The sequence below is a fragment of the Dromaius novaehollandiae genome, chromosome 2, assembly GCF_036370855.1.
Source record: "Dromaius novaehollandiae isolate bDroNov1 chromosome 2, bDroNov1.hap1, whole genome shotgun sequence".
Taxonomy (NCBI): domain Eukaryota; kingdom Metazoa; phylum Chordata; class Aves; order Casuariiformes; family Dromaiidae; genus Dromaius; species Dromaius novaehollandiae.
In genome coordinates this window covers 165,679,411-165,697,787 of record NC_088099.1, presented here as the reverse complement: position 1 = coordinate 165,697,787, position 18,377 = coordinate 165,679,411, and the positions used below count along the sequence as shown (strand labels likewise).

General features: G+C 58.3%; 1 protein-coding gene across 3 annotated transcripts in view; it reads left to right on the top strand.

Moving 5' to 3' along the window:
* PTP4A3 (protein tyrosine phosphatase 4A3) overlaps positions 1-18,377 on the top strand; it is a 58,153-nt gene that overhangs the window by 29,704 nt on the left and 10,072 nt on the right. For all 3 annotated transcript variants that reach the window (XM_064507925.1, XM_064507926.1, XM_026113653.2), the window contains 2 exons: positions 13,823-14,598; positions 15,607-15,699. In XM_064507925.1, coding sequence (XP_064363995.1) covers positions 14,494-14,598; positions 15,607-15,699 — 198 coding nt within the window. In that variant the 5' untranslated portion in view covers positions 13,823-14,493. The remainder of the gene's footprint in view (positions 1-13,822; positions 14,599-15,606; positions 15,700-18,377) is intronic.

The window sequence follows — 18,377 nt, the reverse complement described above, 5'->3', positions numbered from 1 at the left end:
AGCCCGATCGGCGGCGGCGGCTCTGCGTCGGACCCCTGCAAGCGTTGCAGCGGCTCTGCTCCCTGACCGCTGCGGTCTGCCCTTCGGGGGAGACTTGTGCAAAAAAATCACCTTTAGCAAGAAGGATGGGGAAAACCCCGGGCTGCCCCAATGCTCTGGGCGCTGGGCTGGATGCGTGCAAGCCGGCAGCCTCTGCAGCATCGCCGCCGCGAGCTCGGCCGACCTCCACGAAGGTTAAGCAGGGCAGCACGGCGTTTGGGGATAGGGGTAGCGTGAACCGGTGCGGGCGGATAGGGGCTGCGCCGTTCCCACGGCCCCACTGCCGCCCACGGCTAGGGCGAAGCCCTGTTCCCTGTAGGATCCCTTCCCGGCAGCTCCTGGAAGCCTCCTAGAAGCGCGGGAGCACCCGACACTGCCGCTGTTCCCCCGTGAGTGAGGACCCCAGGGCTGCATCAGCGGGTGTCCGGGTGAGTGGCAAAGGGGCTGGAGAAGATCCCGGGGGGGCAAGTGGTGCCAGAAAGCAGGGGGAGGTGAATCACAGTCAAGGACGTGCTGGAAAACTACCAACCGTGCAACTTTTAGGTTGGTTTCCTGGGGCAAAACTGCGAGGTTTGGGAACAGCATCATCTGGGGCGGTGCTGGGTTGGGAGCCTGGGGTGCCACGGGCTCCTCTGGTTGCCTGTGCTCCTGCTTAACACTTAACCTACTTAACGTGCCCGGGGTGGAGGGCATTTGATCTCCTGTCAGAGTCTCCTGCTGAGCTGGATTGCTAAAATTGATCGCAACGAGGGCTGCCTGCCGTGCCTCAGTTTCCCTGGCAGCAGCCCAGGGAGGATACGTCCTGCATCTCTGTAAAGGACCCATTTTTAGATGCCTGGGTCTTCCGTGTGCTGTGGAAAGGCAGCCGATGCAGGCTGCTGGCTCAGCGTTTGGAGGCAGGACGTCTCGGGAATCGCAGATCGGCCGCCTTGCAGCCAGGGGAGGCAGAAAGCAGCTCCTCAGCGGAGAGCGCGGCGGTACCAGGTGGCTATTTAATTGCGTGCTTCTTGCTGCAGGAAGCGTTGACTCGTTCACAGCTTCCAGGCAAACAGCTCCTCGCAGGCGCCGGCCTTCGTTTCTTGGCAGTGATTAATGCAGAGCAGTTTTGCTAGACGGGCGCGTGGCTGGATGTTAGACGGGGCAGGCGCGTCGGTGCCGGGCGAAGCTCGGGCGAGCGCGGGAGCCCCGCGAGGCACCGGCGCGCTGAGAGCAGAGCAGAGCTGGAGCGGATCGCATCTCTCCGAGCCATTAAAACGTCCCCCGGGGCTGCTGAGGATACGGATGAAAAGCCCCGTCCGGTCTGTCCCGTCCCTGCCGCGTGCGGCCGGAGGAAGCTCCCTGCTGAGCAGGCTGGGGAGACTTTGGATCTTGGCCTCGACCTAATTTTCAGGTGATAAGTTAAAAGGGTTGCATCCCTACCGAGAGCAGTCAGCACATTAAAACGCTTCCCTTTCTGCAGGGAATTTGCATTTCCCGAAAGACAGAGCCGTCTTTATGCAAATATCCTGATGCGAGAAAATCAAAGCCAAGCTGAGCTCTGAGCAAGCGTTCCCAGGTGCTTCACGAGAAACCAGGCGCTCTCTTTCAAGCCTTTTCCATTGCAGAGCGACTTGCGACACCGGACAGGCTACTGGTTTTGCTCTTCCCGGACGCACCGCTCCCGTGGGACGCGAAATCCCGGTCGTCGCCCTGTTCCCACGTGCTGCGTTCGACCCTGGGCCCCTCCGGTCTGCTCGCCCTCGGGGTTGCCACCAGCTGGGCAGGACTCCCGGCTTGCTCGGAGCAGGCGTTTCCCTCGTGCAAATGGTTGCAATTTTTCTTGCTTAAACGCCAGGGGATTGTTGGTTTTTATAGAGCCGCCGCTGACGTTGGGTTGTGCCCCAAGGTTTTCTGCACCGGTGCCCCCAGCTCACGCAGCTGCTTGGTGAGACCTGAACTATGGGGGGGTCCCAAAACCCCGGCCGAGCCACCCTAGCTTTAACACCCCTCCGTCTTCCTATATGTTGGCTCATCAGTCCAGCATGTGTGAAAGAAAAAGCGGGTGAAATCGTGGGGTCTGGCCTGGGCATCTCTGCTTGATTTCCCTTGCAAGCTTCTCTTGCCGAGACCCCCCCAAACGCTCTGGAGGATGGTCCAGGGTGGCCAACGTGGGCGCTTAGGAGGAGTTTCCTTGCTGTGCTGGTAAAAACGAGGGGAGGTTTTCAAGTCCCTCTCTGTCCAGGCTCTTCCCTTGTCCCTTTAAATCCTGCTCCCGGTGCACGGCCGGGAAAAGCCCAGGAATCTCTTAAAATAGGGAGCGGCGGCTTGCGCGCAGCAGCAGCCCTGGCTCCGGGACAGCCCCGGTGCTCCCCGTCTGCCTTCCCCGCAGCTTCAGCCCGCCTGCGTTTGGTGATTGCTACATGCAGATCAGCCGCTTTCCCTGCAGATTCCCTCCCGTCTCTCCGGAGCACCGGGTTTCTCGCCCACGTTGTGCAGGCACGGCCGTTTCGGCGGCCAGTTGACAGCTTCTGCAAGAAGGGCTGTTGGCTGCAGCCCAGGGCCCTCAGCGGGGTGTGCGAAGAGAGACAGCAAGCAATATCCCTGCAGTAATCAAAATGCTCAGGATAATACCCACGGTGCAGAAATAAATAAAATCGAAGCTCTTGCTGTGGCCTCTAATGGCGATAAGTAATGAAGGAGGGGTGTTGCCTCTCTGGAAGATGCACGTGCAGAAATACAGCTCGTAAAGTTGCATTTGCAAAAAAAGGGATGGGTTTCGTGAGCCGGGCTGATTCAGCAAGAAGCGCTGCTGAGTTTCAGCGTCTTGCCTCAGGTGCTGCCGGGCTCGGAGCCGGCTCGGCCCGAGTTCAGCGCGAGTTCAGGCCGCGCTGCGCGTTGCCGCGGCCCTTGGGCAGAGCAGAGACCGGCCCCGGGCAGCCCGTGCTGGGAAGGAACCATTCGGTCGGCTGCAGCGCTGGAGATCAGCGTTACGCTGCTACGGCGGCATTTAGCGTCCGCGTCCAGTCCTCTCCTTAGGAGGAAAAAAAGAGTCACCGAATCCTCGCCATCTCCAGGCTGAGCACGTGCAGACCTCCTCGCAGGTGTAGGATCGGCAGCTTTTCCGTTCGGGGCGGGGGGGACACAGGCAGGAGGGCTCCCAGGCTCCCTCTGCAACACCGCCTTTTGCTCTGGGTTCGGGTCCTGACTGCAGATTTGCTGTCAGCCCTCTGATACTAGTCATTTAATGCAGGGGCTATTTGAAACCATCTTAATGAGTGACAGAAGTATTGATTAGATGACTCTATTTGTCTTATTAATCGAGCAGTTTGTTCATTTAAGCGACCGGGAGCTCCGAGATCTCTGAAGTTTGACATCACTTATTTTTCCAGCTGGTTTTGCCTCAAACAGCGGCCGGCGAGCGGCCTTGCCCCTCCAGAGCGTTGCCATGTTGCAAGGAAGGGAAAGGCAATTGCACCATGGAAATAGAAACACCTTGAGCGTATGTATACCTGCAGCATCCCTGCTGTGCCCGGGACCTCGCGACAACCCGCCGCGGTGGACGAGGTTCGCCGTGACGCGCGGCAGGATGCAACGGCTCGGCGGAGGTGCCTCCACCGTCCCCTTTCCCGCTGGGCGAAGGTGCTGCGTGCATTCGCGTCCTCCACCCGAGAGCTCCTTTTCTGAAGACCAAAGCTCTGCAGGAGCAGGAAATGATTCCCCCCAAAAAAACCCAGCCGCTCGGTGTCAGCCGGCGTGCCGGGTCTGGGGAATCTCGCCGTGCTGTCGCTTGGACGCGTTTTCATCTGCGCTCGTCTGGAGGGCCGGCTGCTGCTGAGACAGTAACCTACTTTCCGTTCCTGGTTCCCAGCCCGGGGAGAGTGGAGCAGCAGCCCGAGGAGCCGAGGCCGTCCCCGTTGCCTTGTGCGGTTCGCTACGAGGGGACGATTGGCCGGCGAGGAGATGTGAGCGGCTCCGCCGACGGTACTGGCTCTGCCCACCTGCGAGGTCAGGGAGGAAGAGCGATCCCCTCCTAAACGGCTCCGCTCCTTCAGGTGGCGGCTTGGTTATCGGAGGGGAAACCTTCCTCCCGCTCGAGACCGCGTGCCGAATTGCTGCGTCTACGGCTCCGGTCCGTGCAGAAATCCCCGTGCAGGCTTTGCGGTCGGCTGGGATCTCTGCTAGCCCGTTTCTGCTTTGAGTTAGTTCCCTGCTCCCCGGTGGCTTGTTGGCGCGAGGACGCGTCCTTTCACTGCCTCCGAGTGCAGGCACCCAGCTGCTACCTGGCAGCTTCTGCATTCGTGATCGGACCCCCTGATTTTAGGCCAAAAAGTGAGACTTTGCTTTCCACGCTCCCCCTTGCACCCTCCCCAGCTTGCAGACCCCGGGCAAAGCGAGCTCTGCGCTGGCTCTCACGCTCCCTCCTCCAAAATAATATTCATGGGCCCTTGATCATTTCTACTCCTTCCAGTTTCATCCCCCTGCTCCCCGGTTGCAGGGGTGTAGAGGTGGCTGAGGAAGAGGGGCTTTATGCAACCGGCCTCTGAAACAACGTCACGTAAGCCGGGGAGCATTGCCCTAAGCTGCTCCGCAGAGCACCGGGCTGGGAACGGAGAGAGCACGGACCTGTCAGCGAGAGGGGTTGTGACTTTTGGCAGGCCACTTCATGGCTAGGCATTTAATCCCCTTTGATCTTTTATTTAAACACCTTTATTTACACTGCAAGTTCTCGCGGGTAGGGGACACATCTTGGTACGGCATCTCTTGGAGCTCTTGCTTTTGCGTAAGAGCTGTAGTGGGTCAGACCAAAGGTCTGTTGGATTTTTGTCCTGTTGCTGACAGTGGCCAGGAGCAAAGAGGTAGGAAAGCAGAGGAACCTGCAGCTCGGAGGAACCAGAGACATGATGTTGTGTTCAGAGCCCATGATGGGCTTTTCTCCAAGAATTTTGCCTAATAGCTGCATTTGGAGACCAGTGATCCTAACTGAGGTGCTCCTGTCACGGATTTTTATTGGAGCTAAGGAGGGGGTTCCCTGACGATGAGAGAGGAGGATTGTCGAATTATCCTCACTCCTTTCTTGCAGAATCATGGGTCTCCTTTCCCCGCAGATCACTTGGTCTTGGGCCCGCAGAGGAGACATGCTCAAACCCTATGAAGAAGCTGAGTCCTCCAAAGTTTAATCAACTGTTGACCAAGTTCAACACTTGTTTGGCGAAGTGATCAACCAAGCCCAAGGGAGAAGGCTTAAAGCAAGCAAAAGGGAGTTTCTGCAAACAACACAATTCAGTTGTGGGACAAACAGCCCCAGGGCCAAAAGTATAAATGGGGGCAAAAGTGATTGAACAAATTCGGAGAAGATTGGTCCATATGTGGCTCTTTTACTGTGGCAGTCTAAGCAGTATTCCAGCTTGGGACATCACTGAGACGCCCAAGGAAGAAGCAGGGAAAGATGGGTGAGGAGGGGAAAAGTTGCTGGGCGCTGTGGACGGTTGGCCAGAGCCAGCAGAGCCACGATTACTGTTTCTAGAAGGGGTATGCAGTGAAAAACAGCTTTTCTCCTGTCCATGGGAACAGGGCTCAGTGGGGTTGAGCAGGGAGCTGGAGGGAGGATCTGGCTGTTGCTTTGGCCCCGTCGTGCCTCCTGACCACGTTAAGGCCACGGCAGTCCCCACGGGGGATGCCAGCAGGGCTAGAAGTGTCAGTCATTTTTATTCATGTTGCCAAATTCCCGTTTTTAAGGACCAGCCCATTCCATGGACCCTGTGGGTCACAGGCAGTGGCTGCCTGGATGTTGCAGTCAAGTCTCCTGCTGCTTCGGCCAAAACTGCAGTGTGCAAGCAACAGGCCAGGGGAGCACGTGTGCATCGTGGCCCACTGCTCCAGTTTGCATTCACCGCCAGGGGAAAATACCCCAGGGATGGGTTTCGGAGGATCCCGTAGCATCCTGATAGGATCTGGAGCTGTCTGGGCAGCAGCCGGCACGTCGGCGGGACCCGCTGCGGGCTCCGTGCCGGGTGCGAGCAGAGGAGTGCTGACTAAGCGGTGCTTTCCCCAGCCAGCCCCGCTGGGCAACGCGCTGCTCGTTTGCATTTTTGGATCCTCTCAAGACTGAACAGATCCTGCAATGGGCTGGTTACAAAATCCTGCCAGTCCCGAGTACACGGCGTACGCTGCGTTTTTGAAAAGCGCTTGCTTCACGGGCTCTGGCTGCTCCCGCTGGCAGAGGTCTGTCGCAAGCGTGAGCGGCTTTGGACCCGGCTGCCGGCCCGAAGGCTTTGTGCTGTCCCGGGACAGACTGCAGAGCCTGGGGGTCGTTTCTGGATATGGGAGCGATGAGCCCGGCACAGCTGGGAACGGGGCCGCCGGGACGGGCTGGTTCGGGAAGGGCTGGTCGATGGCTTTTAATTTTCCCGACTGATGGTAATCGGAAAGCAATTCCCTCCTGCACCTCTCTCTGTGTCGAATCGAGGGGGGTCATTTGCAACCAGCATGGGGTTTTTTTCCCCATCGCACTGGGAACAGCTATCAGTGAGGGGTGGTTTCCGCAGGGAGGTGGCTGCCAGGCTGGGCCAGCGGCGAGGAGGAGGAGGAGAAACCATCCCACCTCGCAGTCCATCTCCCTGTCTCAGCAACCGCCTCCAGCCGCTCCAGAGGAAAAAGCTGGAAGCAAGCTGGGGTTTTCCATGCAGCGCCGACCTCGGGGACTAGTGGCCATCCTGCAAAGTGGCTTGGTACCCACCGAGAGGGAGAGCACCAGTGGCATTGCAAAGCCCCCCATGCTCAACCACGCAGGAGTATTCCTGCAAGCATGGGATGAAGTCAACAGCGTGGATCGCGAGGGCGTAGAGGATGGAGAGGGAAACAGGGTGAGAGCACAGGGTCTGGATGGTGAAGGAAGTTTGAGGCAGGGGAAAGACCCCCAAACGTCCTCTCAACGTGGGGCCAGTAACTTGGAACAACTCCCTTTCTCTGGAGTTAGACTTCTCTGGGCGATGCTGTCTATAATTTGATGCCACCGGAGAAGACCTGTCTGTGGGGCTTATTGCAGAAAATAACTCAGACAGAGCCTGTTTTCTCCTCTGCCCTCCTACGTTGCCCACACATTGGTTACGGCGTCCTTTCAACACGACCTGAAGGTTTAAACCCAACCTGTTGGGTAGGTCGAGCTCCTGGAGCCGTCCGAGGACCTCAGCCCGGTTCTTCGTCCCCAGACGTCCACCGACACCACGGCGACTGGTCAGCGTTGCACAAGCGGTGCCGATGATGCCAAGCGGACCCGGCGGGGCCGGCCAGTGCCCTTTGGTCAGGGCCGCGGCGGTGGGGGCCACATCAAGCTCTCGCCGCACATCGGAGAGTGACGTTCAGCCAGGAAGGTCGTCGCGGCCCCCTTGGCCCTTCCCGGCCATTGGTGGCCCCCCGTGAGCAGCAGGGAGGGGAGCGCTGGCGCCGAGAGCCCCGGCTGAGACCTGGCTGCGCTCGTGACAGGCCACTGTGTTTGCAGAGGGCCCTGCACGCTGCCGGCAGCTCCCAGCTTGCAGCAAAGCACGTTCCTCGGAGCTGCCTCTTTTTTTTTCCTCCCCCCCACCCCGGCCCCAAGATTTATTGGTTTTGCTTCGAATCCAAGGCAGGAAAAACCTCTGACGTCGGCTCCCCACCGCCGGCAGGGGAAGGGGGCGGAGGGGATATCCCGGATCATAAAACCGGGATCGTCACGATGCCGAAAGTTTCGTGCCTTGTTCCCGAGCCGCTTCCAGGCAGCGGTGGCATCCGGAGGACCCGCGGCGGAGCGGTGCCGGCGGCAGCCACGGGACCTGGGGTGCTTCCTTAAGGAGTGGTAAGGAAGCTGAAGGGTGGTGGGAGCAGGTGCATGGTTTGGTTTCTCCGAGGGCGACCTTGCAGGCGCTTTTTGGTGGCCTCCCCGTGCCCGCTGAGCGCTGCCCGCCCACCTCCCTCTGCACCCACGCGGTTTTATCCTTCTCCCTAACGTTTTGCTCAAAAAACAGCCCCGCGGCCGCTGCCGCTTCCTGCCCCGGACGACCGGTCGTCCTGGCCGCGGACACCCGCCTGCTCCTTCCGGCCCCGCACCTGGGGCAGGACTTCCCGGCCGCCGCTTACAGCTGTGCCCGCAGATGTTGGCTATGCCGGGGGGGTTTTTGGTGTGTTTTCTTCTTTCGCCTCCCGGATCTTTCATGTTTGGTTCCTGTTTTCTTCCGCACGCGCTACCGGAGGAAATCACGGCGTGTTTGCTTTCCTCCGACCGGGGCCTCCCTGCAGTCGCGGGCTGGATCCGGTGCCTTTCCGTGTCCTTCTCCCCATGGCCGTGCGCCCAAGCCCCATGGACCTAGTTACCCTGGTCCGAGACGCTTTGCTTTTGCATCTCCCTTTCCGTGCTTGGTGAAAACACACACTTAAACTCTTCAAAACAAAATTTTGGAGTTACGCTGGCTTCAGCACTTTGCTTTCCTGCTCTGGCAGTGGGGCAAGCGGCGCTGGGGCTCTCAGACCCCATCTTGCCTCACGGTGAGCTTCGCGAAAGCATCTCCCTGCAGCTTGGCATCCCTCTTTCATCTGCTCTTTTTGGCTAACGTCGACCGTCGTCCGCTGGGACCATGGCATGAACGCAGCTGTGGAGGAATTGTGCAAAATTCATATAAGCATCTGGGAAAGCTCAGAAGGGTGCGTGAAATTTTCAGGGGTGTCAGGGTGGAAATGTTCTTGGTAGAGCTGGGGTTGGGAGGAGAGAGGGAAGTACCTAATTACTAGTGAGGGCAAAGGGCTGGTCGGTGTCTCGCTGTGTGGGTTGAAACTAGGACAGAAGTCAAGCAAATATAACATAAATTGGTATTTTGTTAGGTTTTTGTGAAAGTCAGCTTTGAAAATTAGATGTGCTCACTCCTGAGATACCTATATTTATACACGAGTAAGTACATGTTGTTTGTGTAAATAGGACCTTTTGTTAGGAGTGCCACTGCTGGAAAACATGTGCAGCGAAAATTTGGCTCTGCAAAGTTTCCTTTTCCTTTGCTTAGGGAGTTACTGTGTTTACGAAAGCATGACCTGACTTTATCAGCTCTCCGTGTCCCGCTACTCCAAGCGACGCTGAACCGCAGCCGTTCCAGCGAAGTAGCTGACGAGTTTGGCATTTGCTAATCGGTCCCGTCAAGCCGTGGAGTTAATGCCGCAGTGAGGCACCTTCGGGGAGGTTTGCTGGGAGGCAGAGGGAGAGAAGCTTGCCCTGTCCGGGCTTCGGCCATGCAGGTGGAAAGGGGCACGGCGCTTGGTTATCCACAGGGGGTATTTTGCTAGGAAATTGCTGCCGAACGTAAGATTTCATCCCCGATTTCGCCCATAGGATCCCTGTCCTGCTCTGCTGTTGGCTGCTGTGAGTCAACACGTCGGCACCAGCGATACGGTGAGCTGCCGTCACTCCGAGCAGCTCTGATAGTGGTCGGGCGCGCTTCGGACAGGAGCACCGCTTCTCTGCATGTCCTTCTCTGGTGGCACGTTGGTGGCCAAGAAGAAGACCTGGACTCTTTTATTTTGTGCAGAGGTGCCAGAGGAAACAGCAGATCCGTCTGCTGGGGAGAAAACTTAGGCAACCAAGGAGAAACTCGTGATTTAAGCAAGCCAGGCCGTTAAGATGGAAATGAGATACTCAGGTTTGTCCATGGGAGAAGCTGAAGGGCGAGCGAACCTGTGTAGCACAGGTGCAAACATCCTTCAGAAAGAGGTGAAGGTGGGCTCAGGTTGCGACGATGGGAAAGTCCCAGGATGGCTGGGTCTCCTCAAGGCCAGGTATTGAAGTCACTCAGGCTTCTTGGCCAAGGGGTCTCCTGGCTCTGCTCGGAGGAGGTGGCTTGCCGTCGGTGGGAAGCCGTTGTCTCTGTCCTCCAAGGCTGTGCCAATTATTTTCTGGCCGTTGCATTGCTGTTTTGCCATGTTGGAGAGCTTTCACGCTGGACCCTTGCCGGACTCTTGGCTATGAAACTTCTTCTATGTTTGGATTTCTAGGAAAGGGCTTCCCATGGTAAATAGGAGATGTGGGAGGATTTCTGGCTTCTGGCTTCACTTGAGGACTCATGCATGGGTCTGGGTTGTCCAAGCTGCCCATCTCAGCGTTTCCTAGCTCGTGCAAAGGGCATGGTCCTCTCTCATGGGATGCCGGAGCTGTGGGGCTCTTCCCTAGTAAGTAGGGACTTATTTTGGAACAAGACTGCTTTGTCCATCTAAGTGCGCTGAAGTACCGTAGGGGTCCAAAGAGCAAGTTTTAGGCCTCAGTTTAATTCAGAAGAAAGCTGCAGGCAAGCTCTCGAACCCTGTGATCAGCAGTTTTGCCACGCAGGCAGGAGCAGAGCTGGGGAGTGCGGTGCTGACCTGGAAGAGAGGAGCAGAAGGGAACAGGGCAGGCTCAGAAAGGCCGTTGATGATGCCCGCTTGTCGCGTGCTGAAATTACTGCCGGTGGAGGCTCCAGCAGAGCAGGCTGGGGGACAAAACTTAACTGCAAATCACCCGGCGGCAGTCGGATGTGCTCCGCCGCTCCTGTTTCCCACAGTTCCCCCACGCCGCAGACGTCGGCGTGCAAAGGCAAGGTAGCGGGGTTGCCTCGCGGCCGAGCATCTCTCCTCTTCCCTTGACAGGTTATTAATATCAGCTGATCTCCTTTTCCACGTTGTTCTGCCGTATTTAGTATGGCAATCAGTATCGCAGCCCAGGTAGCTGGGGATGATTTGTGCCATTAAGAGTTTATAGGCTTCGGGCTGCATTGCCAGGACGTGCATTTGCCAAAATACTTGCAAGGCTTCCACTGAAAATTAGACCTGGTGGGAAACGACTGCTCGCTTTTCTCGCCCGTGATCGGTTCCCATCAAATCTCCGTTACCGGCAGCAAAAGCGTGCAAGCCAATTAAAAAATTATATCATATACAGAACACGTATGGTGTGCAGACCGCGGGTTGGAGGACAGCGGTGCAGAGTTCCCAGTGGATTTGCCGTGTTTCCCAGCAGGTTGCCGTGATCAGTGCACGGGGCACTTGAGCATTCCCAGCAAACCCTGGCAGGTTTTGCGCTAACGCTACGCAGTGGCCGGCTGTGACGTGCGACGGGGAGGTTTGGGGGGGTTTGGCGACTGGCCGCCAAAAAAGGGCTGGGAAGTGATGGTGACGACGGTAAGGGGGGGGCAAAAAAAGGGCTAAGCTAATGCTGGAGGTACAAATCTGCTCTTAGCCCTTCTGTCTCCCCTCCACCCCTTAACGCAGCGGCACATTGCCGGCACCGCGGCATTTTCTGGCTGTGTTTTCACAGCATCCTTGCAGGGCAGATTGTTCTGCTGCTTAATCTCACTTTTTTTAAAAAAAAAAAAAGAAAAAAGAGAGGGAACAAATGCGCCCTGACTGAAGGATGTTCATCCAAAGAGCTACTTCACAAGCCGCAGAGCTGGCTTCGTCCCGTCGCCGCGTGGCTGTCGGGTAGGGTTATCCTCTTGCACAGGCAGCAGACCAAGTCCGAAGCGAAGCGACTTGATTGACACGGTTGGCAGAAGGCATTTATTAGGGGGGAAAAAAATAGTAAAAGTTCGGGATCGCTTTGCTCCGAGATACTTGTGCTTGAGGCATCCCACTTCGGTGGCACGCCGGTCCCGGATTTCCCATTGCCTGTATACGTCCCCATGGGAAGGGACGTCGTGGCTGTGCCACCTCTGTCCTCCCCTTCACTCCCGCCGCATTGGCTTCGGGGACATGATGTGGTTCCCCCATACAAATCACAGTTCCTTTCTCCGAGGCGAGGGAAATCACCCCGGCTCTCGGTGGCCCTCAGCGCGCCTGGTCCCTCCTGCATCTCCTTTACCCTCTTGCCATGTGCGACTGGGGGGACCAGGGGCCGCGGAGGAGCTTGGGGGAGCCCCGATGCCAAAACCCCCATGAATTTTGGTGAAATTGCAGCTCCTGGCTCCTCTAAGCTCCTTTCCGAAATCCTGGCTATCAACACCACGGGATGGGGGGCAGAGTCAGGGCATTCCCTTGATGCAAATAATAAATATTTAGCGTGCAAACAGGAGGAAGGCTCCTGATTCAAGGTGGGCAGGTTGCAGTAGGAAAGCAGCCACACTTCTCGTGCCACGTTGCTTGCTTTTTTTTTTCATTGCTTTATTTTTTATTAATTCCCCCGGGGCGATGGCAGAAAAAGGGCCCCATATGTTTTCCCTTCACCGGGGGAGGAAAGGCCGGTGCAGACGGGCAGCTTTGTCTCGCTCTGGTGGGAACCTTCTCTTCCCCCTCCGCCGCCGTCGCTTTTGCAGCTCGCCTTTCACCCCGACCCCGAGCTATTCGGCAGACGCGAGGCTTTAAATATAGAAAGCAGGTGTCTGCCGGGAGAGAGAGGCGGCCCCGCAGTCAGGGGACTCTGCCTTTCCGGCCAGGAACGTAGGGATTTCCCATCCTTGGACATCAGCGAGACCATGGCGCAAGGGGCGGCCACCACCGTTGGGGCTCCTGCGGTGATGGAGAAGACTGTCCCTCGGCTGGCCGAGTACTGGCTGCCCTTGGTTGGCTTGACCCCTCCTGGGCGATGGCCAACTCTAGGAGATGGTGTCGTCCTTGGTCCTTTTGAACCTTCTCCTCCAAAACGAGGGTTGTCCCCGGGGTGGGCGCAGGGGGTTGAACTCCAAAGGCGTGAACTGTCTGCAAGGACGGGTGGCTTGGTGGGAAGACCTCGGTCCAATCTTGCGTGTCCTCCCCCAGCCTCTGCAAGGCGTTCGTCGGAGGTGGTCGGGGCTCAGCACGCGTCCCAGCCCGGGTCTCCCCGGCCCCGTTTTCCCAAAAACAGGCGCTGCCTGCGTTTCAGCTCTCTCCGTACGGTCACCATGTGTCTTTGCATCAGAAGACCTCAAGGTCTCCCCAAAACACGCGCCCGAGCCCTGCCCTGCCGCCGGCACCCACACGTGGGTCGCGCCAGCGGGCGCCCCGCGTTTCGGGCATCGGCTCCAAGCGGGGAGAAAACCGAGCAGAGCATTTGCTCGCCCGTGTCGGTTTACTTATGCGCTTATGTGCTATTTTGAGGCTCCGGCCGCCCGGCGCTAAGCAGCCTGTGACCCGGCGAAGGTCCGAGCTTCAAAACAAGAGTCCGGCGCGTAACACCCGGCCGCTTCGCCCGGTCGGAGAGGGACGGCCCTTCCCGCGGGCTCCGTCGGCTCTCTGCCGGCATCACCCCCGGTAGGAATCGATGCTCCTTTTCCCTTTTTTTTAATCCCTTTTCCGCCCTTGGGAGATAATTAAGCGGCGAGAACGGCGCGCGTGGCGGGGTCTGGAGGGCAGAGCAGCCGCCTCTGCCTTGCTGCAGGTCGAGGTGTTTCGGAGGATGTGCCAGGACATTCGGGTCCAGCCTGGGGGGGAGCATCCGCACCAGGTTTGGGGAAGAAAAGCAGGAAAAGGGGGTTTCCCTGGGCGCTTGCAACCCCCTCCTCTGCTCCCCCCGCAGCGAAAAGCTCCTTTGCAAACAGCTTAGTTGACCTAAGAGCATTAGAGGTGCGTTGGTCGGATGCAGCCGCCGGAGCAGCGGCGTGTGGCCGATGGGGACCGGCGTGGGCAGCGCTTGGGTTTCGGGTCGGGATGCTCGGGGGTTTGGCGGGGTTTAGGGGCAGCACGTGTGTTCGGGAACCCACCATCCCAGCTGACTCTTATCCTGAAGCTCGGCCCGGCTCCGGAGCGGTCCGGGGGGCTTTCCCGTCGCCCTCGTGTCGCCCCGGGGGGGGGTTATTTTGAGCCCGGCACTGGGACGAGCTCACGGCTCTGTTTTCCTCTGTTGTTCCAGCCGCTCGCCGCCGCCGGGCGCCGGGATTGATGGAGACGCCGAGCATCGCGCCCCGTGACGCGGCGCCCCGCCGCCTCGCCTCGCCGCAGCCCGCACCGCGGATTTAACCATTCGAGGCTCCCGCGCATGGCTCGCCCGCCCCGGGGACTCGTGCCGGCCCCCTAGGCTCCGGGCTCCCGCCGCCGCCGCTCCCAAGTACTCCACATATCCCGATGGGGTAACGTGACGGAGGGGGACCGTCGCGCCGGCAGCATCCCCATGCGGAGGAGGCCTTGGTAGAGAGCGCGGGGAGCGGGCGGCACCGGCCCCCCCCTCCAAAAGCGCCCGGGGAGCCGACACTACAGCAAAGGGATTTCCTTCTTTTTTTTTTTTTAATTTTTATTATTATTATTATTATTATTATCATTATTATTATTATTATTATTGTTTGGCTTTTACCACAGGGTCTGTGCCGGGGGCGGGGGTGGCGGCGCCGTGAGGCCCCCCCCGAGAGCTGGGAATATTTGCACAACGTTTGTATATTGAGTTTCCCATTCGGTTTTGCTTTTTTCTTTTTCTTTAAGCACCGAGCTTTTTTTTCCCCCCCCCCTCCGTGCACGCTTTTTTTTTCCCCCCCCCGCCCCCCCTCCCCGTGCCGCTGCTCTGTGCCACCCTCCTCCTCGGATCCCGCCATGGCCCGGATGAACCGTCCCGCGCCGGTGGAGGTCTGCTACAAAAACATGCGGTTCCTCATCACCCACAACCCCACCAACGCCACGCTCAGCACCTTCCTGGAGGTAAGGAGGGCCGGTCGGAAGGGAAGCTGGGGGGGCACCCCACCGCCACGGTTTTGGGGCAAAAAGCCACGCTTTCGCCGTTGCAAAGCGATGGGGCTCGATGGTCTGCGGTGGTGGCCAGGAGCGGAGCTAGATGCAGCTCACGAAGCGGGTTGCGTCCTGCTGCTGGACCACGGGGGCTCCGGGCTGTTTCGGGGCAGGACGTTTCGGGAACGCAGAGGAGGAGCAGGGCTTGCCCCATCCACGTCGCATCTCCTGCAGCTCTCCAGAGCCAGCTGGAGCCTCCCAGAGGTGGGAGCTCTGGCTCGGAGCAGCTGACGCCGTGGCGAGGGACTTCAGGGGCTGATTAATGATGTGCCTTCACGGGCCAGGGCGAAAGGCTCAGACCCGCTCCCTGTTTTGGTGCTTGGGGGAAACGCAGCTTGCTGCAGGCTCGTTAGAGCCAGCGCAAACGGCCCGTGCGTTGCATTGAGCGTAGGAAGCGGTCAGGAGCGTTTCGGGAACGCGTCCGCTCCGGCGGGGAGAAAATGAACCTCTCCTCCAGCCTTGCTAGTCCTGGTTTCTCGCAAAGCTCCGGAGCGCGAAGCGATTTGCCGCCGTTTCTCCAGGCATCGGGCGGCTGGTCAAAGTCGCCGGCCCTCTGCGAGAAGCCGCCGGGATGATCTCATGCAACGCGCCGCGTGGCCGATACGCCGGCACGTAATCCGGGGCCAAGCCACGCTCCAGGTGATAAGCCGCGCTGGAAAAGGCCCAAGTGCCTGCCCGCCCGCAGCACTTGAGTAATGGCTTGTGGGATGTGGCAGCAAAACGCCTTAGCTAGTCGAGAAGAAGCCCCGAGAGATGCTCGCCCGAGCCGGGCACGGAGCTGAAAATTCATTCCCCGCTCTTTGGGTTTTGTGCTCGGCGCCGGGCACTGCTCGAGGCGGTCTTTTCCTTGGAAACGGGATGGGGGTTTGGGGAATACCTTCGGGGATTGAGAATAACCCTCCTCCTCTCCTCCTTCCCCAGGATCTGAAGAAGTACGGGGCCACCACGGTCGTGCGGGTGTGCGAGGTGACCTACGACAAGACGCCCCTGGAGAAGGACGGCATCACCGTCATGGTAGGTGGGCGGCGGGACGGGCGCCCCAGGTTGCTGCCAGGAGGAGCAGAGCGTGAGCTGAGAACTGCTCAACTCGCTGCACGTCAGCCGGCCCGGCTGGTGCAACAACGCCGTCCACGTGGAGTTTATTTCGGGTGCAAACTCGCCTGGCTTTTTCGATGGCCTGGGATGCGTTTGAGGTTGCAAAGCGCTCTCCTCGCTGCAAGTGATGCCGGGTGCCGCTCAAGTGTTGCCCGCTGCGTGCTCGGGGCTTGGCCCGGCGCCGCGGAGCGCACGAGAAGCGCCCTTCGTAAGCAGACGCGTTTTGCTTTGGGTGATCATCCTCTGTACCCCAAAATGGAGGTTTTTGCAGCCAGATCGGCTCAGAGCAGCGCAGGAAGGAAGGTGTCCAGGCTGGCAGGTCAGGGTCACCTCGAGAGTGTCGAATACATGTAAAAATAGCTGGCAAGCAACGATAGCTGTGTGCTTCCCGCTGGTGAGCTCGGCAGCCTGCTCTCCTCCAGCCAGGCAAGAGCTATTTTGAGAGCAGTTGCTTCGATTACAGCTCTAGGGCCTGAAATCCAAGATGGGCACAGTAAGATTTCGGTCTAGCTGCTGCTAGACGGAGAGCAAATTACACCCTCCGAGCCCGGGAGCTCTGCACGGGCACGAGGTTGCTTTCCATTCCTCTTGCCTGCGTGCTGCTTGGAAACCGGCGCTCGAGGGGAGGGATGCGCTTGCCGTCTGCCCTGAGATGGGCAGGAGGGGAAGCCCACGGGGTCAATTGGTGCCGTTTTGGTGCGTTTTAAGGCTCGGCGAGGTAGGGCGCGGGGTGGCATCACGGGAACGTGCCTCGGCCCCATCCCATCTCGTCCCATCAGCTCGGCATCTCTGCTTGGTATCTGCTCAATATCCAAACGCTGGTGTATTTTGGTCAGGGAGGGCTGGAAGATGAGCAGACTACTGTTATAAACATTTGGAAAAGCCTGGACTTTGTCCAGGAAGGAGAAGGGGGTGGCAGAGGGGATATTGTGGGGGCATCACTCCCTTTCTCGGGTAGTGCAGAAACCTTTTGGAGGCCTTTGTGCCATCTGAGTTAGCTGCCTGTCGCTCAGCTGAGTCTTCCCACTGCAATATTGCTGCTCCCATGGGCTTTCAAGTGGGAAATGCTTAAAAAAAATAAAAAATCAGGGTCTCTTTTTGTTGGACAGAGATTAAAAGCAATAAACAGAAGGAGAAGTTAAGCCTGGTTTAAACACGAGGCCACAGGCGGAGGCAAGACTTCGGGGTTTTTCTCAAGGGAAGGATTTGGAGGCTGAAGCGACGTTACGTTTTGGGTTTCCCTCTAACAACGGAGGGGGAGTTTGAGGTCCTTCTCCGCGTCTCCAGCCCGTTTGCCAGGATTCGGACGGCGGCTTGCAGTGAGGTCCGGCTCCGCTGCCCGCGTCGCGTGCCGGCAGGGTTTTCAGCCCGTCGGGCTGCGGCTTTGCTGCGATCGCTCCCCGAGGCCGGTCCTGCCCAGGAGCGCTCGGCGAGAGGTGGCTCGCTCCCCGCTGCTAATTCCCCGTGTCGGGCTGCGATTCAGCTGGGACTTTAAAATAAAGAAGGAGCTGCCCACGCACTCGAAACTGTGACTCATGCAGCCAAATTGGCAGGCGCTGCCAGCTCTGCCTATCACTCCGGCTTTAAAGCATCCCGGGTATTAGAGCGCCTGATCCCACGTGGAAGATGCGAGTCATTCCTACGCATTATCTTATCCAGGGGGTATAAAAACTGTGCCACTTTTTTTTTTTTTTCGCTCTTTCAGCAGTTGGCGGCGTGCAGCTTTGGGAAATCAAAGGGAGCAAGGAACGAGCGAAAAAAAAAAAGACAAGGACGCTTTTTAAATGCCTGGGTTGTATCTTTAATGATAAGTTAAGGGAGATGATGTCAGGCGTGATTGCCACGCTCGGGAATTTGCTCAGCCCTCGTGCAGGCTGTGCCAGGTGATGTGGGGCCCGCTTCCCAGCCCCGTGTGGGAGACGATGAGTAATCGGATAAAACCGGGGAGCTTTCATCAGGTTACGTCTACCTGGAAGAGCAGAGAGCGCCCCGGAGCCCGAGCGCCTTTGCTGAACTGAGATGTTTCTTCTGGTGGGCTCAGACCTTGCCGTTCCTCTCCCCAGCTGCAGACTGAGCTTCGTCTCTTATTTAGGAAGTCTTTTCAGATCCTGGCAGCGCAGAGATCTTGCAGGGAACTCGCCGGTTTGGGGAGGCTGAAGCTGTAAAGCTTGTTCTGGTCGAACTGCCTTTTCCAGCCATCCCAGATGATCCTGCGCGATGATCTTCGGGCAGCGCTTAGAAATGGTTTTGCAGTGGGGAGAAGTCACGGCTCGCAGAGCCCCGAAGGCAGCCGGTGAAAACGCTCCCTGTTTCCCAGAGCTGGCGCCCCTGAGGACAGCAAGGACGTACATGTCGAGGCACACGTCTGCGTGTGTGTGTGTGTGTGTCTAGATGCATCCACAGCCCTTGCTTTTCAAGCAGACGCCCGCTAACGTGGCTTGCTCAGACTGCCGTATCCATGGGGACTCTTCTGTGCATCGCTGCCACCGGGAACAGGGTGAAAGGCAGAGTTTGGTCTGTAAAAGGGCGGAGACTATGTCCTACATACAGGATCTATAGATAGGATGTAGATATCTAGATAGGGTATCCTATATAGA